At 30.1% G+C, this 24,638-nt stretch overlaps 1 protein-coding gene across 1 annotated transcript; it reads right to left on the bottom strand.

Moving 5' to 3' along the window:
- Nucleotides 1-486: 486 nt before the first annotated feature.
- On the bottom strand, nucleotides 487-22,813 carry LOC130443480 (LON peptidase N-terminal domain and RING finger protein 3). Its single transcript, XM_056778141.1, has 7 exons — nucleotides 22,027-22,813; nucleotides 7,082-7,182; nucleotides 6,833-7,004; nucleotides 5,227-5,534; nucleotides 4,900-5,166; nucleotides 2,953-3,216; nucleotides 487-1,347 (listed from the first exon to the last, which is right to left on the bottom strand). Exons 1-7 carry the CDS (start codon nucleotides 22,472-22,474, stop codon nucleotides 1,165-1,167), a joined length of 1,743 nt encoding a protein of 580 aa, XP_056634119.1. The 5' UTR covers nucleotides 22,475-22,813; the 3' UTR covers nucleotides 487-1,164.
- Nucleotides 22,814-24,638: the final 1,825 nt, after the last annotated feature.

The following is a 24,638-nucleotide window of genomic DNA, read 5'->3' on the forward strand; positions in this document are numbered from 1 at the left end:
TCGATTATTCTAGATCGTTTCAGAGCATTCTATAGACCATTCTAGATCGTTTTAGACGCTTCTAGATCGTTTCAGAGCATTCTAAAGACCATTCTAGATCGTTTCAGAGCATTCTAAAGACCATTCTAGATCGTTTCAGAGCATTCTAAAGACCATTCTAGATCGTTTTAGATGGTTTTAGATTTTTTTAAAGCATTTTATACTATTCTAGATCGTTTTCGAAGCTTCTAGATCGTTTCAGAGCATATACCATTCTGTAGACAATTCTAGGTCGTGTTCGATTATTCTAGATCGTTTCAGAGCATTCTATAGACCATTCTAGATCGTTTTAGACGCTTCTAGATCGTTTCAGCGCATTCTTAAGACCATTCTAGATTGTTTTAGATGATTTTATATTTTTTTAAAGCATTTTATACTATTCTAAATCATTTTTCAAATGATTCTAGAAGATTTTTGGGTAAGGTAGAGGTAAAATTGAAGTAGGCGTTCATTTAAAAAGTTTATTTAAGAAAATGTTTTTCATATAATGACCGAACTAATAAATAATTGCTTTAAAATATTATCACATGGAAAAAAAATAAATATGAAATTTATAATATTTAAAACTAATCTTTGAAAGAAATTAAAAGAATACGCAAGCGCACGACGACATATTTCGAGTTTTATCGAATATTGAAAAAAATATATGGAAATAAAAAATTTTTAGAAAAATAAATAGATTTTTGGTCACATTATATATATATAGATATAAATATACAGGTTTTTTTATTATTTATCTATATCTATGGTAGGAAAACTACAGTATAGAGAATCCAAAAATTTGTCTATGTTAAAATGATTGTACGATATAAATATTAATTTTTGGGAAGAGAAAAAAACCATACAATACGAAATTTTCGAAAAAATACGGACGTTCGTAACAATTACTTGCGATCCGTATTAACGAGAAACCCTGTATTAGAAAAAAAAAAATAAAATTAAACGTTAATCCAAAACCGCGATTCGAATGTACGTTCAAGAATAATTAGAATCAAAACGTACACCGTTGGTGTGAAATAAATTTTTTCGCATACAGGGTTTGTCAGCAATAATGATGTTTTTCGAAATTTCGATAAAAAGATGTGTTTCGGTAATAAATAGCGAAAAGTTGTTTTCAATAAATATTTAATTATTATATGGCATATCGAAAGAACCGCCATTATCGCCGCAATAATCTATGGAATCGATTTCCTGCGGGCAGGCAACAGTGTTTCGTTCCAAAGCCTTCATGCGGATTTTCATGTGCTCCAACATCTTGTCGATGGCTCTGAGTCGTTTCTCCAAGCTGGTCGTACTCAGAAACCCCACCTGGAGAAACATAAACATAACCTCAAATCTTTTATACAGTGCGGACCACAATTTTAATTCAATAAATATATATGTATTGCAACAATTAAACTTTTTGTGCAGTATGTCTCATAATTTACGTAAAAAATTACGTTATTTTTTGTAAAAATCTACGTATACAGGACGTCCCGACTTTTGGTGTCATTTAAAATATATTTGGACCCTATGAGGACTTTTAAATTTGGTCACATCGAGATGTGTAGGATTGTAGGAAATTTTCGGAAATCTAGTCGAGTTTGCGTAAAAATCTTGTGATACAGAATGTCCCACAATTTATATCTTACAACTCTTGTTATACAGTATACCCTACAATTCTCGTGATATACAGTAAGTCCCGTAATTTAGATGTCAGATTGTATTAATATTAATCTCATGGAAAGTCATTTAAAACATTGTCCTACAGGATGTCCCATGAAAATTTAAAAATTCGCGTTTGTCTGAAAAACTTTGTAATACGAGTCCCACATTTTCAGTGAAAAATCGATTTATATAGGACGTCCCCCAATTTTAATCTCATAAAAATGAACAATATCGAAATATTCATGAATCTAGTACTTTTGCGTAAAAAATTTTGTAATATAGGATGTCCCAGTATGTATATAAAACATAGCTATACGGAACGTCCCACAATTTTAACGCGAAAAAAAGATGAATTTCAAACTTTAGGTAAATCTAGTTACTTTTGTGCGAAAAATGTTTTAATACAGAATGTCCCACACAAATTATATAAAATTTTGTTATACAGCTTGTCCCACATTTTTGGTTGCAAAAAATAACAAATTTACAAATTTTTGTAAATCTACAATTTTGATATCAAATATTGTAATACAGGATGTCCCACTATTTATAATAAAACATTGTTATACGGGACGTCCCACAATTTTAACGCGAAAAAAAGATGAATTTCAAACTTTAGGTAAATCTAGTTACTTTTGTGCGAAAAATTTTGTAATACAGAATGTCCCACACAAATTATATAAAATTTTGTTATACAGCTTGTCCCACATTTTTGGTTGCAAAAAATAACAAATTTACAATTTCTGTAAATCTACTTCAATTTTGATGTCAAATATTGTAATACGGGATGTCCCACTATTTATAATAAAACATTGTTATACGGGACGTACAACAATTTTAACGCGTAAAAATGATGAATTTGAAACTTAAGGTAAATCTAATTACGTTTGTGCGAAAAATTTTGTGATACAGAATGTCCCACACAAATTATATAAAATTTTGTTATACAGCTTGTCCCACATTTTTGGTTGCAAAAAATAACAAATTTACAATTTTTTGTAAATCTACTTCAATTTTGATGTCAAATATTGTAATACAGGATGTCCCACTATTTATAATAAAACATTGTTATACGGGACGTCCCACAGTTTTAACGCGTAAAAATGATAAATTTGAAACTTCAGGTAAATTTGTAATACAGAATGTCCCACACAATTAATATAAAATCTTGTTATTTTGATGCCATAGGAAATATATTATTAAAAAAATTCGTATTCAAATATGTGTATTAATAAATGTTGTACAGGATGTATCAAAAAATTGACTCACTTGCAATTGAGAGCTGAGTGGTAAAATGGGCATCAACCACCACGTCCACGATGGTCCGTCGGGTAATTGGAACCAATCCCTTTCGACATTCGGCATTTTCCCTATGAGCCTTTCCACTTCGGCCAATACTTTCGGTTTCAATGATTTTATCCATTTGGAAGCTTTATTGTAGACCCTTTCGTGTATAGAAATCAATTCTTGTAATTTTTCCGTAGGAACGTCGTTGTCTTTCATATAATTGATTCGTGCCGTGTCGTAACCGTCCTGAAGGAATAGCATTTCGAAAAACGTTGAAATTTGATATAAAAATGTCAAATTTATATTCAAAAATGTCAAATTTATATTCAAAAATGTCAAAATTTTAACCGAAAACGTCAAATACGCGTATGTAGACGTGAAATGTACATCCAATTGTTGAACTTTATTCGGGAACGAAAAAAGTACGTGTAGAAATAGTCAAAATGTCACAATATGTCAAAATTTGACAGGAGTATACTAAAAGTAGATCCAAAAACTTCAACAGGAATCTGTAAACCACTTTTAGTGATTACCAAAAACGTCAAAGTTTGTCAAACATTTATCCTAAAATTTCAAATTTGTAAAATTTTATCAAAAAATTTCAAAATGTAGTTATACTGTCAAAAAAGTCGGACGTTCATTCTAGAATACATCCGAGAATAACAAAAATGCAACTGAAAACGTCAAACGGGCGTTTAGAACTGTCAAAAACTTCAAAAATTTAAATATGTCAAAAGTTTGGTCAAATACGTGAAAATGACGCTCGAAAATGTCAAATACTCATTTAATAACTTCGAAATAACATCCCAAAACGTCAAACGGTCATTCAGGTAGTCAAAAGTACATTTAGAAATGTCAAACGTTATACAAAAAACGTCAAAACGTTGGAATTTTGTCAAAAAATGTCAAAAATACATCAATCGTGCATTTAGGCATGTCAAATGTATACTAATAAATATCAAACGTCATATAAAATACGTTAAAATTTTAAATATGTAAAAAATGCTAAAATTTTGTGAATAAAAGTCAAACGCAAATTCAAAAACGTCAAAAAGACATGGGAAAATGTCAAAAATATATCTGAAGACGTCAAATATACATTCAAGCACGTCAAAAGTACATTTAGGAATATCAAAAACGTCAAAAATGGTGATATTTTGTGAATAAACGTCAAATGCAAATTCAAAAACGTCAAAAATATATCGAAAAATGTCAAAAATACATTCGAAGGCGTCAAAAGTATATTTAGGAATATCAAAGACGTCAAAAATTTAAATATGTCTATATTTTGTGAATAAAGGTCAAACGCAAATTCAAAAACATCAAAAATATATCGGAAAATGTCAAAAATACATTCGAAGACGTCAAACATACATTAAAGCCCGTCAAAAGTACATTTAGGAATATCAAAAACGTCAAAAATTTAAATATGTCAAAAATGGTGATATTTTGTGAATAAACGTCAAATGCAAATTCAAAAATACATTCGAAGGCGTCAAAAGTATATTTAGAAATATCAAAAACGTCAAAAATTTAAATATGTCAATATTTTGTGAATAAAGGTCAAACGCAAATTCAAAAACATCAAAAATATATCGGAAAATGTCAAAAATACATTCGAAGACGTCAAACATAAATTATAGCCCGTCAAAAGTACATTTAGGAATATCAAAAACGTCAAAAATTTAAGTTTGTCAAAAATGTAAATATTTTGTGAATAAACGTCAAAAGAAAATTTAAAAACGTCACAAATATATCGCAAAACGTCAAAAATACATTCGAAGACGTCAAACGTACATTTAGGAATGTCAAAAGCGACAAAAATGTTGAACTCTTGTCAAAAAACGTCAAATTCAAAATCGAAAACGTCAAAAATGCATACAGGGTCTTCCAAAAGTTTCGTGACGCATTTGAATTAAAGTTTCTCACCTGTTCGCTTCTACTGACGACTTTGAACCTCCGCACACCGACCGTCGTTAAAATGAACCGACCGTCTTCGAGATTCACGGCATCCCTGACTTCCAACAAAGTGCCGTATTGGACGAACTTATCGCCGCCGGCGTCTTTTCCCGCCATGGCGAAACGTTTGGTCGGCGATCGAAGACACCTCCTCGCCAACAAACGATACTTCGGTTCGTAAACGTACAAAGGGCAAGCGACGCCCGGAAAAGCGTTCGTACAAATAAACACCGGTACCTGAAATCGGAAAATCTAACCTCAAAACTGATCGAAACGATCGATTATGGCGGTACTCACATCGGTACCGTTGTCCAGTATCGAACTCTCCTCCAAATTGATCGCCAATCTTTCATTGTAGTCTTGTGGCACTAGGAATTTGATGGCTTCTTGTAGTACTTCCGTGGAGCCCCTCGAATAATCCGAAATGGTGAGGGAGGTCATACATAGGGGGCAGGGGAGACCGTGATCGAGTACTCGGGTTAAACAGCCACGACAGAACGTGTGTCCGCAACCAGTCGTCACAGGATCCAAAATGCATCTGCTGCACAGGATGCATTCTAAGTCGCAGGATAATATGCAGCTCCAACTTGTTTTCAGAGCTTCTTCTGTGGAAATAAGTCAAAATTTCAAAGTTTTGGTAGTACCGGTCGATGGTAGTAATACCAATACTGATAATTGAATGAATTATGGTACCATATCATGTGTAGTACCGTTTTTAGGTTATAATTTCAAATTTTTACCAGACGAAGTAGTACCGAAATTAAAATTTTCGGTACTACACTACAACAATACATTTTAGATTGATATTGTCTATAATAGAACGAAAAAAGTACTACCTGTAGTGATATTTAGATGAATTACGATACCATATCACGTGTAGTACCGTTTTTAGATTATAATGTCAAATTTCTACGAGACGAAGTAGTACCAAAATCAAAATATTCGGTACTACAACACAACAATACATTTTAGATTGATATTGTTTAGAATAGAACTAAAAAAGTACTACCTGTAGTGATATTTAGATGCATTTTAGTACGATATTTGGTAGTACTGTTCGGTTTACCAAAAGAAATAGCGAAGATGAGATTTAGAACATAAAATATGCAGTAGAACTTTTTTATAGAACGTGATAAGCTGTTTTTGTTACGGAAAGTACTGCCGGTACTGAAATTTTAATTAAATTGATACAATATTTTCGGTAGTACCACTACATACTATGAAATATCAAGTTTTTGCTATTTGAAGTACTACCAATTTTGGATCTTGATAGTAATCAGTACTACCAACATTGAAATTTCATCAAATATGGCACGATAGATTCGGTAGTACCACTACAAACTAAGAGATATCAAGTTTTTACGATTTGAACTACTACCAGTACCAAAAATTTAAGAATTAGAGAAAAATTTTGGATTTTGTTTGTAAACAGTACTACCAACATTGAAATTTCATCAAATATGGCACGATATTTTCGGTGGGACCACTACAAACTAAGAGATATCAAGTTTTTACGACTTGAACTACTACCAGTACCAAAAATTTAAGAATTAGAGAAAAATTTTTGATTTTGTTTGTAAACAGTACTACCAACATTGAAATTTCATCAAATATGGCACGATATTTTCGGTGGGACCACTACAAACTAAGAGATATCAAGTTTTTACGACTTGAACTACTACCAGTACCAAAAATTTAAGAATTAGAGAAAAATTTTGGATTTTGTTTGTAAACAGTACTACCAACATTGAAATTCCATCAAATACGACACGATATTTTCGGTGGGACCAATACAAAGAATGAGATATCAAGATTTTGCTATTTGAAGTACTACCAAAAATTCAATAGTTAGAACACATAATTTGGGGTAGTACCACCTCCAGTACCACTCAAAATATTTTACCTTGAATATCATCAACTTCTCTAAAAACGCTATCCAGAGTTTCCTGAACGTGTCCATATCCTTGCTGTCCTTCAAACCAATAAGTCGTACCACAAATACCACCGTTTCTCGTTTTTCGTTTTGCTTTTTTATACGACAACCTCTCTGTGGATTTCTCCAACAAACTCGATATCTGAAACAAGAAAAATCAAACGAAATTAAAACGGGCGAACACGTACGCTCGGTACCACCAAAAATCCTCGTATTTACCTTATTCTGCATGTCCTTTTTAACGTGAAGTCCCGCGTAACCGGACCGAAGGTGGTACCTAGGCGCCACGCCTAATATATCTTCCGTATTCGGTACCACATCTGAAATAAATAAAAAAAATATTTTTGTTTAAAGCCATTGAGAATAAAACCTTTAGAATACGTAGATTCCGAGCTTGAAATTAATATAGTTTTAACATTATAGACGCACCCGGTATAGCAATTTTGTATTCGATTTCATTGAATTAATTTATTTTGTAAAAACAAACGATTCAAATTTTACCTTAGTCCGGTTCTGTTTAAATTATAAATCAATAACATATATTAAGTATTAAGCGCCACCTGTTAGTGATATGACCAATTATGTATGGAAACAATCGGTTTTATGCAATTAACAGCGCCATCTATTTGTAAAAATTTCGTTATCGTCCTGGGGGTTATTACAAACATTAAAATTAGTATTAACGACAGATAATTCGGGTATGTTGCCAAATTTCAAACAAATTGTGGTGAACGACCTCAAAATTAACTGTACACTCATCCAATATGCATCAGTTAGCGACGATATAATATTTTTACGATAACTTCGTTTTATTTATACAAATATAGTCCTTATACAGGATGGCGCGGTTGCCAGATTTCTTTTAATGAAATATAATTTCAACGTAACTTCTAAAGAGCCGATTCGTCGTAATCAATATACTTTATACTACGTCAAGTTTATATAACGCGTTTCCGAGTAATGCATAAGTCGTCAGAATACATAGTAACTACAGTAACTATATAGGATGTCCCAGATTTTCATATGGAGATTTGTTTAAATTAAATTAAAAATAATGTGTGAGTGAACTTTGCGCCCCCGTATAATGCAAACTAGTAGAGTTGAGAATGTGAAATTTTGATGGATTATAGAGTAATTCTTTCTGAATAGATAGAACTATACAATAAAGTTCTATTTTTGATAGCTACTGAAATATTAGTAGAATTAGATATATATGTCATTTTACCGGAGAAATTTTTTATTAATCTTTAGAACCCTGTATATTGAAAATAAATAGGGTTAAAAAGTTGACAATTGGGCGGATTATAGAAGAATTCTTGATGAATCGATGGATCTATAGTATGAGGCTCTATTCTTGACAGTTATGGAACTATTAGTAAAATTAAAAAACTATGTTATTTTGATTAATCAAAATTCAAGTTAACTTTAATCCCCTGTACCTCGGACTAATGGAATTTAAAATTCGAAAATGTCACAGATTATAGAGCAATTCTTTATGAATCGATGGATCTATAGTATGAGGCTCTATTTTTGACAGTTATGGAACTATTAGTAACATTAAAAAACTATGTTATTTTGATTAATCAAAATTCAAGTTAACTTTAATCCCCTGTACCTCGGAAACTAATGGAATTTAAAATTCGAAAATGTCACAGATTATAGAGCAATTCTTTATGAATCGATGGATCTATAGTATGAGGCTCTATTTTTGACAGTTATGGAACTATTAGTAACATTAAAAAACTATGTTATTTTGATTAATCAAAATTCAAGTTAACTTTAATCCCCTGTACCTCGGAAACTAATGGAATTTAAAATTCGAAAATGTCACAGATTATAGAGCAATTCTTTATGAATCGATGGATCTATAGTATGAGGCTCTATTTTTGACAGTTATGGAACTATTAGTAACATTAAAAAACTATGTCATTTTGATTAATCAAAATTCAAGTTAACTTTAATCCCCTGTACCTCGGAAACTAATGGAATTTAAAATTCGAAAATGTCACAGATTATAGAGCAATTCTTTATGAATCGATGGATCTATAGTATGAGACTCTATTTTTGACAGCTATGGAACTATTAGTAAAATTAAAAAACTATGTTATTTTGATTAATCAAAATTCAAGTTAACTTTAATCCCCTGTATCTCGGAAACTAACGGAATTTAAAATTCGAAAATGTCACAGATTATAGAGCAATTCTTTATGAATCGATGGATCTATAGTATGAGGCTCTATTTTTGACAGTTATGGAACTATTAGTAAAATTAAAAAACTATGTTATTTTGATTAATCAAAATTCAAGTTAACTTTAATCCCCTGTACCTCGGAAACTAATGGAATTTAAAATTCGAAAATGTCACAGATTATAGAGCAATTCTTTATGAATCGATGGATCTATAGTATGAGGCTCTATTTTTGACAGCTATGGAACTATTAGTAAAATTAAAAAACTATGTTATTTTGATTAATCAAAATTCAAGTTAACTTTAATCCCCTGTATCTCGGAAACTAACGGAATTTAAAATTCGAAAATGTCACAGATTATAGAGCAATTCTTTATGAATCGATGGATCTATAGTATGAGGCTCTATTTTTGACAGTTATGGAACTATTAGTAAAATTAAAAAACTATGTTATTTTGATTAATCAAAATTCAAGTTAACTTTAATCCCCTGTATCTCGGAAACTAACGGAATTTAAAATTCGAAAATGTCACAGATTATAGAGCAATTCTTTATGAATCGATGGATCTATAGTATGAGGCTCTATTTTTGACAGTTATGGAACTATTAGTAAAATTAAAAAACTATGTTATTTTGATTAATCAAAATTCAAGTTAACTTTAATCCCCTGTACCTCGGAAACTAATGGAATTTAAAATTCGAAAATGTCACAGATTATAGAGCAATTCTTTATGAATCGATGGATCTATAGTATGAGGCTCTATTTTTGACAGTTATGGAACTATTAGTAAAATTAAAAAACTATGTTATTTTGATTAATCAAAATTCAAGTTAACTTTAATCCCCTGTACCTCGGAAACTAATGGAATTTAAAATTCGAAAATGTCACAGATTATAGAGCAATTCTTTATGAATCGATGGATCTATAGTATGAGGCTCTATTTTTGACAGTTATGGAACTATTAGTAAAATTAAAAAACTATGTTATTTTGATTAATCAAAATTCAATATAACTTTAATCCCCTGTATCTCGGAAACTGACGGAATTTAAAATTTGACAGGTCATAGAGGAAATCTTTCCAAATCGAAAGATATTAAATATTCATATCCATATTTATTCAACTACTTCATTTTCAAGTTCAAGAACGCCCATCCGGTTTTTTCCCGCGCAAATAATTATATATCCGAAAAATATAAATTCGAAAAACCATCCATACACTAAGAAAAATGTCTACCAAATAATTAATTAAAAAAAAACAACCTAAACGTCCTTTCAACGGTGATATTCCGATATACAGGGGAGTACGAAAGTTACAGCACTTCTAAATAACGTCACAACATATAGGGTGGCTTATTATCAATGAAAATACAGGGTGGTTAGTAACGAAATCAAATTTTTGTTGTAATAGAAATGAATGGCGAGTTTAAACGGCAAATTTTAACGTTACGAAACGTTTCGTGTTCAATTGTATCGAAATCATAAGACGCAAGAATTATATAACAGTCACAAGACGACATTGAAATTGATTGCTAAATTCAGCGGTGTTGTTGCCACGATATGGGTTAATATCATTGAATAAATTTAATTCTGTGTTCGGATTAAAAATCGACGTCGACATTTAACAGTTTATGAATCAATTTATTCATTTATTCACCAGGTAAAGCCATGATTTTTTTGAGTTTAATGGTTGAAAAGATATTGAGGAAATGAAAAAAATTGAAACTGAACTTTGGCACCCTGTATCTCGGTAAATAATTGGAGAAAATTTATGAAATTTGGACATTTCATAAAACACTCATTTCTAAATCTTATGAGTGTATGTATAAATCTCTAAGTTCAATGGTTTAGAAGATATGGGGGAAATTATGGGATAATGATAATTTCGATAAGTAAAAATTAAAACGAAACTTTGACACCCTGTATATCGGTAAATAATTGGAGAAAATTTATGAAATTTGGACATTTTATAAACCACCCATTTTTACATCTTATGAGTGTATGTATAAATCTCTAAGTTCAATGGTTTAGAAGATATGGGGGAAAATATGGAATAATTATAATTTCGATTAGTAAAAATTGAAACTAAACTTTGGCACCCTGTATATCGGCAAATAATTGGAGAAAATTTATGAAATGTGGACATTATATAAAACAATCATTTCTAAATCTTATGAGTGAATGCATAAATCTCTAAGTTCAATGGTTTAGAAGATATGGGGAAAATTATGGGATAATGTTTGTTAAATTATTTTGATTATTCAAACCATATTAAACCAATAATAGTTGTTTATTTATTTCTATGATATTATCAATAATATTTTTAGTTGTTTTTGATTACAACAATTAATCGAAATAAAGGAAAACTGAGTCGTTGTTTAGAGCGTAAATCGAGAATAAGAGTGTGTAAATTCATTGAATGATATTGTGAAATGAGTACAAGGTTTTCATTTGAAAGTGTGCGGATTGAAATTTTCATAATTCACCGCTATGATTTAATACGATAAATAATTATTATTTATGCAACGTATTTCATTAATCCTTTTTTTTCCTAACTAAAAACTTGATTATTTTTTATTTTGCAAAATTCGTAGATCGCAAAATTGAGGTCGATGACGTACACGTCGAACTTTGAGCCCCTGTATCTCGGAAAATAATCGAAGAAAAAATTTCAAAATTTCGTAGTTTATAGATGAATTATTCCTTAATCGACTGAGCTTATGTAAAAATCTATAAGTTTGATGGTTTGGGATATACAAGGGAAATTATGGGAACATCACATTTTCGATAAGTTCAAATCAACACCAAACTTTGTCAGCCTATATCTCGAAAACAAATTAGGGCAAATACAAAAAAATTTAACAATTTATAGTAAAATTAATCCTGAATCGACTGAGTACATATTAAAATCTATAAGTTTAATGGTTTGGGATATACAAGGGAAATTATGGCATCATTACATTTTCGATAAGTTCAAATCGATACCAAACTTTGTCAGCCTATATCTCGAAAAAAAATTGGAGCAAATAAAAGAAAATTGGATAATATGTAATAAAATTAATCCTGAATTGATTGAGTATATATAAAAAACTATAAGTTTATTGGTTTGGGATATACAAGGGAAATTATGGGATCATGACATTTTCGATAAGTTCAAATCATCACCAAACTTTGTCAGCCTATATCTCGAAAACAAATTAGGGCAAATACAAGAAAATTCAACAATTTATAGTGAAATTAATCCTGAATCGATTGAGTATATGTAAAAAACGATAAGTTTGAGGGTTTGGGATATATAAGGGAAATTATGGGATCATGACATTTTCGATAAGTTCAAATCATCACCAAACTTTGTCAGCCTATATCTCGAAAACAAATTAGGGCAAATACAAGAAAATTCAACAATTTATAGTGAAATTAATCCTGAATCGATTGAGTATATGTAAAAAACGATAAGTTTGAGGGTTTGGGATATATAAGGGAAATTATGGGATCATGACATTTTCGATAAGTTCAAATCATCACCAAACTTTGTCAGCCTATATCTCGAAAACAAATTAGGGCAAATACAAGAAAATTCAACAATTTATAGTGAAATTAATCCTGAATCGATTGAGTATATGTAAAAAACGATAAGTTTGAGGGTTTGGGATATATAAGGGAAATTATGGGATCATGACATTTTCGATAAGTTCAAATCGACACCAAACTCTATCAGTCTGTATCTCGGAAACGAATCGAAGAAAAAACGTGTATATTTCATAGATTCATCCCTGTATCGACTGAGCTCGACTATTCCTAAAAAAATTCAATTATTTTGAATATGTGATCAAAAATTTGGAATCGTGACACAATCGATTTTTTTCGATTAACCTAACCTCAATTAAAAAATCATATAGACCAGAATTTAATAGATAAGTGACACATATTTGGGAAGGTCATTTTCAAAGGATGTTTCTTAAAAATAATTAAGAATGTAATACGAGGGGTGCATTGAAAGATACGACTATATTAAATTAAAGTTATATAAGAAAAATAATATGTTTACGAATAAATGGAAAATTGTTGTTGATACTGTATAAAATCAAAGTGCTTTACATTAATTAATATTCATTAGACAAACGTGGTTATTTACGATAAACACATTATTATATAATGTATAGACACGGTTATTATTATTTTCTAAGGACAAATCAAGAAATTGTAAATAGAGTACGTCATATATACCTTTTAATGACTATATCTCGTAGACTGATGAACGTAGGATTATATATAAAAATTCTATAGATTCAGAATAGATTTATTAATAAACCGTCAAATTTTCATTCGTTTTCCTCGAATGATTTCCGAGATACAGGGGATCAAAGTTAACTTTTCTTAAAAAGATTCATGCTCGTTTAATTTTTATTATATCACACGTACTAATAAACTTAGGATGTCATGTAATAATTCCATAGATTCAGAATAGATTTATTAATAAACCGTCAAATTTTCATTCGTTTTCCTCGAATGATTTCCGAGATACAGGGGATCAAAGTTAACTTTTCTTAAAAAGATTCATGCTCGTTTAATTTTTATTATATCACACGTACTAATAAACTTAGGATGTCATGTAAAAATTCCATAGCTTCAGATTAGATTTATTAATAAACCGTCAAATTTTCATTCGTTTTCCTCGAATGATTTCCGAGATACAGGGGATCAAAGTTAACTTTTCTTAAAAAGATTCATGCTCGTTTAATTTTTATTATATCACACGTACTAATAAACTTAGGATGTCATGTAATAATTCCATAGATTCAGAATAGATTTATTAATAAACCGTCAAATTTTCATTCGTTTTCCTCGAATGATTTCCGAGATACAGGGGATCAAAGTTAACTTTTCTTAAAAAGATTCATGCTCGTTTAATTTTTATTATATCACACGTACTAATAAACTTAGGATGTCATGTAAAAATTCCATAGCTTCAGATTAGATTTATTAATAAACCGTCAAATTTTCATTCGTTTTCCTCGAATGATTTCCGAGATACAGGGGATCAAAGTTAACTTTTCTTAAAAATATTCATACTCGTTTAATTTTTATTATATCACACGTACTAATAAACTTAGGATGTCATGTAAAAATTCCATTGATTCAGATTAGATTTATTAATAAACCGTCAAATTTTCATTCGTTTTCATTGAATGATTTCCGAGATACAGGGGATCAAAGTTAACTTTTCTTAAAAAGATTCATGGTCGTTTAATTTTTATTATATCACACGTACTAATAAACTTAGGATGTCATGTAAAAATTCCATTGATTCAGATTAGATTTATTAATAAACCGTCAAATTTTCATTCGTTTTCCTCGAATGATTTCCGAGATACAGGGGATCAAAGTTAACTTTTCTTAAAAATATTCATACTCGTTTAATTTTTATTATATCACACGTACTAATAAACTTAGGATGTCATGTAAAAATTCCATTGATTCAGATTAGATTTATTAATAAACCGTCAAATTTTCATTCGTTTTCATTGAATGATTTCCGAGATACAGGGGATCAAAGTTAACTTTTCTTAAAAATATTCATACTCATTTAATTTTTATTATATCATACGTACTAATAAACTTAGGATGTCATGTAAAAATTCCATAGATTCAGATTAGATTTATTAATAAACCGTCAAATTTTCATTCGTTTTCCTCGATTGATTTCCGAGATACAGGGGATCAAAGTTAACTTTTCTTAAAAAGATTCATGCTCGTTTAATTTTTATTATATCACACGTACTAATAAACTTAGGATGTCATGTAAAAATTCCATAGATTCAGATTAGATTTATTAATAAACCGTCAAATTTTCATTCGTTTTCCTCGAATGATTTCCGAGATACAGGGGATCAAAGTTAACTTTTCTTAAAAAGATTCATGCTCGTTTAATTTTTATTATATCACACGTACTAATAAACTTAGGATGTCATGTAAAAATTCCATTGATTCAGATTAGATTTATTAATAAACCGTCAAATTTTCATTCGTTTTCCTCGAATGATTTTCGAGATACAGGGGATCAAAGTTAACTTTTCTTAAAAAGATTCATGCTCGTTTAATTTTTATTATATCACACGTACTAATAAACTTAGGATGTCATATAAAAATTCCATAGATTCAGAATTGATCTATTAATAAACTGTCTAATTTTCAATAATTTTACTTCAATAATTTCTGAGATATAGGGGATCAAATATAACTTTTCTTAAAAATCTTCATTTATCTTATATAATTTCTGAGATACAGGTAATCAAAGTTTACTCCTCTCAAAATTATACACCAAAACAGATGTTCGACCGAGAATTCGTATGCCGCTAACGTTTTGTTGCGTCCCATCTCTTTATTCGTTGTATAACAAACATTTTATGTAAAATCCAACCGTGGTTGTAAAATGAACATTCGTTAATCAATTAGGTTATGTAATTGTTCGATCTGTATCTAAGAAAGAAGCACTTTCAATATTCGCATCGAACAGAAAATAAACGAAATCCCCTTCAAAAAATAAACTAACGTACTTCGTAACATCGAAGCCTTCAAAATATTACCGATAAAACTTTAAAAATAAAGTGGACTGCGAAATATGATGAATTACACGTGTCAAATATTTTTTTTTTCAACTTAAGAACATCTTTATACTTTTCTAAATTGACTTTCTTCGAATTATATTTATTAAAATTGTATTTTCCAACCAAATGTTCAATATTGGGCACTATTCGTTTATAAAAATGGAAAAACATCGACAATTGACGCCCAAATATGGGCAGTTTGTAAATTCACTTACTGATTTTCATTCTGTACGATTTTTTTGAGTTTTTATATAAAATTCAACGAAAAATGGCGCCCAAAACTACGTTTCTCAGCGAAATATTCACTATTGGGCACTTTTCGTTTATAAAAATGGAAAAACATCCACAATTGATACCCAAATGTGGGCAGTTTGTGAATTCGTTTACAGATTTTCCTTCTGTACGATTTTTTTGAGTTTTTGTATAAAATAAAACTAAAAATGGCGTCCAAAACTACGTTTCTCGACGAAATATTCACTATTGGGCACTATTCGTTTATAAAAATTGAAAAATATCGATAATTGATGCCCAAATGTGGGCTATTTGTAAATTCATTTACAGATTTTCATTCCGTATGATTTTTTTGAATTTTTGCATAAAATAAAACAAAAAATGGCGCCCAAAACTACGTTTCTCAACGAAATATTCACTATTGGGCACTATTCGTTTGTAAAAATGGAAAAACATCGACAATTGATACCCAAATGTGGGCAGTTTGTGAATTCGTTTACAGATTTTCCTTCTGTACGATTTTTTTGAGTTTTTGTATAAAATAAAACTAAAAATGGCGTCCAAAACTACGTTTCTCGACGAAATATTCACTATTGGGCACTATTCGTTTATAAAAATTGAAAAATATCGATAATTGATGCCCAAATGTGGGCTATTTGTAAATTCATTTACAGATTTTCATTCCGTATGATTTTTTTGAATTTTTGCATAAAATAAAACAAAAAATGGCGCCCAAAACTACGTTTCTCAACGAAATATTCACTATTGGGCACTATTCGTTTGTAAAAATGGAAAAACATCGACAATTGATACCCAAATGTGGGCAGTTTGTGAATTCGTTTACAGATTTTCCTTCTGTACGATTTTTTTGAGTTTTTGTATAAAATAAAACTAAAAATGGCGTCCAAAACTACGTTTCTCGACGAAATATTCACTATTGGGCACTATTCGTTTATAAAAATTGAAAAATATCGATAATTGATGCCCAAATGTGGGCTATTTGTAAATTCATTTACAGATTTTCATTCCGTATGATTTTTTTGAATTTTTGCATAAAATAAAACAAAAAATGGCGCCCAAAACTACGTTTCTCAACGAAATATTCACTATTGGGCACTATTCGTTTGTAAAAATGGAAAAACATCGACAATTGATACCCAAATGTGGGCAGTTTGTGAATTCGTTTACAGATTTTCCTTCTGTACGATTTTTTTGAGTTTTTGTATAAAATAAAACTAAAAATGGCGTCCAAAACTACGTTTCTCGACGAAATATTCACTATTGGGCACTATTCGTTTATAAAAATTGAAAAATATCGATAATTGATGCCCAAATGTGGGCTATTTGTAAATTCATTTACAGATTTTCATTCCGTATGATTTTTTTGAATTTTTGCATAAAATAAAACAAAAAATGGCACCCAAAACTAAGTTTCTCAACGAAATATTCACTATTGGGCACTATTCGTTTATAAAAATGGAAAAACATCGACAATTGATACCCAAATGTGGGCAGTTTGTGAATTCGTTTACAGATTTTCCTTCTGTACGATTTTTTTGAGTTTTTGTATAAAATAAAACTAAAAATGGCGTCCAAAACTACGTTTCTCGACGAAATATTCACTATTGGGCACTATTCGTTTATAAAAATTGAAAAATATCGATAATTGATGCCCAAATGTGGGCTATTTGTAAATTCATTTACAGATTTTCATTCCGTATGATTTTTTTGAGTTTTTGTATAAAATAAAACTAAAAATGGCGTCCAAAACTACGTTTCTCGACGAAATATTCACTATTGGGCACTATTCGTTTATAAAAATGGAAAAATATTGATAATTGATGCCCAAATGTGGGCTATTTGTAAATTCATTTACAGATTTTCATTCCGTATGATTTTTTTGAATTTTTGCATAAAATAAAACAAAAAATGGCGCCCAAAACTACGTTTCTCAACGAAATATTCACTATTGGGCACTATTCGTTTATAAAAATGGAAAAACATCGACAATTGATACCCAAATGTGGGCACTACATAAATTCACTTACTGATTTTCATTCTGTACGATTTTTTTGAGTTTTTGTATAATATAAAATAAAAAATGGCGCCCAAAACTACGTTTTTCAGTACTGGGCACTATTCGTTAATAAAAATGGAAAACGTATCGATTAATGACACCGAAATGTGGGCAGTTCGAAGATTGCTCACAGATTTTCGTTTTTCGCAATTTTTTCGATTTTTTCCACCTATTATCTACGCCACTGCTTCAGATACAACGCAACGAGTATGACCCCATTGAAATTATTAGCGTTGCGACGCGGTTTCTTTTGTTATGTTAGTCGACCAATGGAAAATAATCGATGTCGGACCCATAAACCATGAAATTCGATCGCCAACTATAAGTTACATTATTTTTTCTTTTTTTTTTGGTTAACGAAGACATTATGCTACAAAAAATGACCTGCTATGACGACAATTTCAACGTCGTTGTCTTCTTTTCGATTCAATTGGTAATTTCACGCATTTTCTTCTATGTCTACAGTGAATTTTGTTCGGTTTTTGCTCTCCTTGATTTTTATTTAACTAAATTTATCCGTTTTATGTAATTTTTCACGTTTTATTTGTATAAATTTGCAGTATATGGTGCCCAAAACTCTATTTCTCCATCAAATAATCACTATTGGGCACTATTTATAAGAAAAACTCAAATTCCTCGACAAGCACTTGTTTCATCCGTTTATTATCGTCATATTCGTAAAAATTTGCAGTATATGGTGCCCAAAACTCTATTTTTCCATCAAATAATCACTATTGGACACTATTTATAAGAAAAACTTACATTCCTTACATTCCAGTACTTGTTTTATAACATTTTTCACGTCATGTTTGCAAAAAATTGCTATAAATGGCGCCCAAAACTGTATTTTCTTACGAAATATTCACTATTGGGCATTAATCTTAATAAAATTCAAATTTTCTTTGTAAATTATGAACTTTAACGACTAGTATTTGTTTTATGCCATTTTGGACATCCCATTCACAAAAATTTTCGATAATTGGGCCAACAACTGTAATATTTAACGAAATATTCACTATTGGGCACTATTCATAAGAAAATTCTACTTTTTAATTCAAATTAGCTACTATTATGCATATTTTCATGTACAGGCATTTGTTTAATACCATTTTTCACGTCATGTTTGTAAAAATTTACAATATATGGCTTCCATTGTAAAATTGTGCAATAGATGGCGCCCAAAATTGTATTCTTTAAAGAAATATTCACTATTGGGCACTATTCATGAGAAAAACCCTATTATCCATATGAATTACCCACTTTGTGTATATTTACACTTACAGGTATTTGGTTTATACTATTTTCAACGTCATATTTGTAAAATTGTGCAATAGATGGCGCCCAAAATTGTATTCTTTAAAGAAATATTCACTATTGGGCACTATTCATGAGAAAAACCCTATTATCCATATGAATTACCCACTTTGTGTATATTTACACTTACAGGTATTTGGTTTATACTATTTTCAACGTCATATTTGTAAAATTGTGCAATAGATGGCGCCCAAAATTGTATTCTTTAAAGAAATATTCACTATTGGGCACTATTCATGAGAAAAACCCTATTATCCATATGAATTACCCACTTTGTGTATATTTACACTTACAGGTATTTGGTTTATACTATTTTCAACGTCATATTTGTAAAATTGTGCAATAGATGGCGCCCAAAATTGTCTTTTTTAAAGAAATATTCACTATTGGGCACTATTCATGAGAAAAACCCTATTATCTATATGAATTACCCACTTTATGTATATTTACACTTACAGGTATTTGGTTTATACTATTTTCAACGTCATATTTGTAAAATTGTGCAATAGATGGCGCCCAAAATTGTATTCTTTAAAGAAATATTCACTATTGGGCACTATTCATGAGAAAAACCCTATTATCCATATGAATTACCCACTTTGTGTATATTTACACTTACAGGTATTTGGTTTATACTATTTTCAACGTCATATTTGTAAAATTGTGCAATAGATGGCGCCCAAAATTGTCTTTTTTAAAGAAATATTCACTATTGGGCACTATTCATGAGAAAAACCCTATTATCTATATGAATTACCCACTTTATGTATATTTACACTTACAGGTATTTGGTTTATACTATTTTCAACGTCATATTTGTAAAATTGTGCAATAGATGGCGCCCAAAATTGTATTCTTTAAAGAAATATTCACTATTGGGCACTATTCATGAGAAAAACCCTATTATCCATATGAATTACCCACTTTGTGTATATTTACACTTACAGGTATTTGGTTTATACTATTTTCAACGTCATATTTGTAAAATTGTGCAATAGATGGCGCCCAAAATTGTCTTTTTTAAAGAAATATTCACTATTGGGCACTATTCATGAGAAAAACCCTATTATCCATATGAATTACCCACTTTATGTATATTTTCACTTACAGGTATTTGGTTTATACTATTTTCAACGTCATATTTGTAAAATTGTGCAATAGATGGCGCCCAAAATTGTATTCTTTAAAGAAATATTCACTATTGGGCACTATTCATGAGAAAAACCCTATTATCCATATGAATTACCCACTTTATGTATATTTTCACTTACAGGTATTTGGTTTATACTATTTTCAAAGTCATATTTGTAAAATTGTGCAATAGATGGCGCCCAAAATTGTATTCTTTAAAGAAATATTCACTATTGGGCACTATTCATGAGAAAAACCCACTTTTCCATTTAAATTGTACAATTTAATGCATATATTCACCTATAGGTATTTGTTTTATACAGTACTGCTTGCAAAATGTGCAATGTATGGTGCCCAAAAATGCATTTTTCGATTTAATGTTCACTATTGGGCACTAATCCTGAGAAAAACCAAATTATCCATGTGAATAATCCACTTTACGTATATTATCACCTACAAGTATTTGGTTTTTACTATTTTCCATGTCATATTTGCAAAATGTGCAATATATGATGTCCAAAACTGTGTTTTCAATTAAATATTCACTATTGGGCACTATTCATGAAGGAACCATACTTTTTCATTCAAATTATCTACTCAAACGCATATTCGGACGTTGTATCATTAAAATTTATAATAAATAATGCCCAAATTCGTACCCAATTCTAAAAAGTAAATTCCGTCATCAACCAATCAACAAATTATGATTCTAACTTATCACAATCGCCCCGTACACCATTCAAACCATCCCTCGTATCAAACCACAAGAATATTTTGCAACACAAACGAAAAATCACCTGTCTCGAAATATTCGAACACCTCGTATAATAACAATTAGTCGGTATAGTTATTTCGACTGCCAAAATTCCTGGGTCATCGACCTTTAAACTTGAAATACATCGTCATTAGCACCACAACGAAACGTCCCTACGTATAACAAAAAAAAAATTCACGATTCCATTCGAATTTGTTTAATAATTTCAATAAATATTATACAGAACGTCTCTATTTACCGTTTTCCTTAATATAAATGTTTTTAACTGGATCGTTTGCGTTTGTCTGGAAACAAAAGATTGACCGCAATGACCCCGATTAGTTAAAGAACAGGACCGTAACAAACCCGAAATGAAAATAATTAAAAAAATTGAAATCTCGGATATAAGAGGTTTTTTTATAAAAAAAAAATGAGTAAAACGTATTATTTCGAATATAACAATAATATTTTATAATAATTAATATTATTTTGTAGTAGTAAATAGGCGAATAAAGTATTTTTTAAATAATTCTACGCCTATGGGTTTTAAGGGTTTAAATACGTAATACATGATGTTTGTAATAAACAAAAATATAATTAAATAATTGTTGATGTATTATTGATACATTAAATAATACAGAGTGAGGAAAAAAAATTAGTTATAACGTATTGAAAAAAAGTTATTAAAAAACTGGATTTTTAGATTAAATTACGTAATATACGAAGCGTTTATTAAAAAAATATAAATGCAGACGTTACGTAAGAGGTATAAATGACATTGAAATTCATTTTAAAACTTATAATATCGTTAAAATTCTAAAGATAACAAAACTTACGAATGAATTACATAATAATCGACTTACTTGCATTTCTTTTATCATTTTTATTCCTTTCCCTCCATTTTTCCACCAGATGTTGTACCAAAACATTAACGCGACGTTTCTGAGACGTTAATTTCAACAAACAAACAACACAAGTATCGAAAAAATCGTTTTCCGCCGAATCTATACAGTCCTTACAAAAAGTGTGACCGCACTCGACGGTCATCGGACATTCGAGCACTTTCCTGCATAAAGGACACATAAACAAAAGTCGATTTTGATCCATAGCTCGAAATAAAGCTTTACCGAACTCCTTCAAATAATAATTACGAGGTTTCCGTAATTTTTTGAATTTTCTAATACGTTCAGTATCTTTACGTAAAATTCTACCGTCACACTTTAGTTTAGGTTTCGTATACGTACCGAGGGAGGTTAAAAAATCGGGGTAATTATGCGATAATTCTGTTTTACGAACCTCGTACTCCCGCATCGTTTATTTCATTATAACAATGACGATGCAGTTACGTAATAGGGCCCTTTCGCGATGCAGCACTGAGTTTGTGAGGTTAGGTTGTGGCCCTGCGTGAATGTTATGTAAACTGGTTACGTTGTGCACATGTAATCGTCTTAGAACCACGCGACGAGTGTACGGTTCGCGCCATTCGGTTATACTGGAATTGAAAATGCGCGTCGTGATAGTCGAACGTGTAATTTCGAGCGGCGTTGCCGGATTTAGTAGTTCGGTTGAGAAAACTCGATACTGTGATATAAATATATTGGGAATAATCGTTTGTTATCAAATTTGGGGAAAGCGTGATATATATTTAATTTTGATGGAATTATATCCAAAAAAAAAAAAATATTTTGATCTACTGAGTGAGTGTATCACATTATACGGTTGATTGTTTTGAAAATAAGAGAGAAATTATAATGTTAACACGTTTTTAATGAGTTTAGAATAATACCCAACTTTATCAGCTTGTATCTCGGAAACAAATTGAAGAAAATACATGAAAATTTGAGTATTTATAGAATAATTAATTCTGAATCGACTGAGTATAAGTATAAATCTATAAGTTTGATGGTTTGGGATATACAAGGGAAATTATGGGATCATGACATTTTCGTTAAGTTCAAATCAACACCAAACTTTATCAGCTTGTATCTCGGAAACAAATTGAAGAAAATACATGAAAATTTGAGTATTTATAGAATAATTAATTCTGAATCGACTGAGTATAAGTATAAATCTATAAGTTTGATGGTTTGGGATATATAAGGGAAATTATGGGATCATGACATTTTCGATAAGTTCAAATCAACACCAAACTTTGTCAGCCTATATCTCGAAAACAAATTGGAGCAAATGAAAGAAAATTGGATAATATGTAGTAAAATTAATTCTGAATCGATTGAGTACATATTAAAATCTATAAGTTTAATGGTTTGGGATATACAAGGGAAATTATGGGATCATGACATTTTCGTTAAGTTCAAATCACCACCAAACTTTATCAGCTTGTATCTCGGAAACAAATTGAAGAAAATACATGAAAATTTGAGTATTTATAGAATAATTAATTCTGAATCGACTGAGTATAAGTATAAATCTATAAGTTTGATGGTTTGTGATATATAAGGGAAATTATGGGATCATGACATTTTCGATAAGTTCAAATCAACACCAAACTTTGTCAGCCTATATCTCGAAAACAAATTGGAGCAAATGAAAGAAAATTGGATAATATGTAGTAAAATTAATTCTGAATCGATTGAGTACATATTAAAATCTATAAGTTCAATGGTTTGGGATATACAAGGGAAATTATGGGATCATGACATTTTCGTTAAGTTCAAATCACCACCAAACTTTATCAGCTTGTATCTCGGAAACAAATTGAAGAAAATACATGAAAATTTGAGTATTTATAGAATAATTAATTCTGAATCGACTGAGTATAAGTATAAATCTATAAGTTTGATGGTTTGGGATATACAAGGGAAATTATGGGATCATGACATTTTCGATAAGTTCAAATCAACACCAAACTTTGTCAGCCTATATCTCGAAAACAAATTGAAGAAAATACATGAAAATTTGAGTATTTATAGAATAATTAATTCTGAATCGACTGAGTATAAGTATAAATCTATAAGTTTGATAGTTTGGGAGATATAAAGAAAGTTATGGGATCATGACTTTTTCAATGAGTTTAGAATATCAGCCAACTTTATCAGCCTGTAATCTCGGAAACCTATACATGAAAATTGGACATTTTATAGAAGAATTAATCCTGAAACGATTGAGTATACTTATAAATCTGTAAGTTCAATTTTTCAGAAGATACGAGGGAAATTATTTTTTTTTTTCAATTTATTTTATTTTAAAATTTATCCTGTATACTTAATCCTAGATGTTTGTATGTGTGATATATCAAAAGAGGACTAATTCCCTTGTGAATCCAGAAATTTCCATGATATTCCATCAATATTTTCACGAGATAGAGGCTAATAAACTTGAATATGATTTTCTTAGAGATAATTATTATTTATTTTACACATTTCGTCCCTCCGTACCTCAAAAATATCATATTTTATACTATTACCGAAACTCCACCTCCTAAATTAATCATCCTTACACAGTTTTTTAAATA

The sequence above is a fragment of the Diorhabda sublineata genome, chromosome 4 (genome assembly GCF_026230105.1).
Source record: "Diorhabda sublineata isolate icDioSubl1.1 chromosome 4, icDioSubl1.1, whole genome shotgun sequence".
Classification (NCBI taxonomy): Eukaryota; Metazoa; Arthropoda; class Insecta; order Coleoptera; family Chrysomelidae; genus Diorhabda; species Diorhabda sublineata.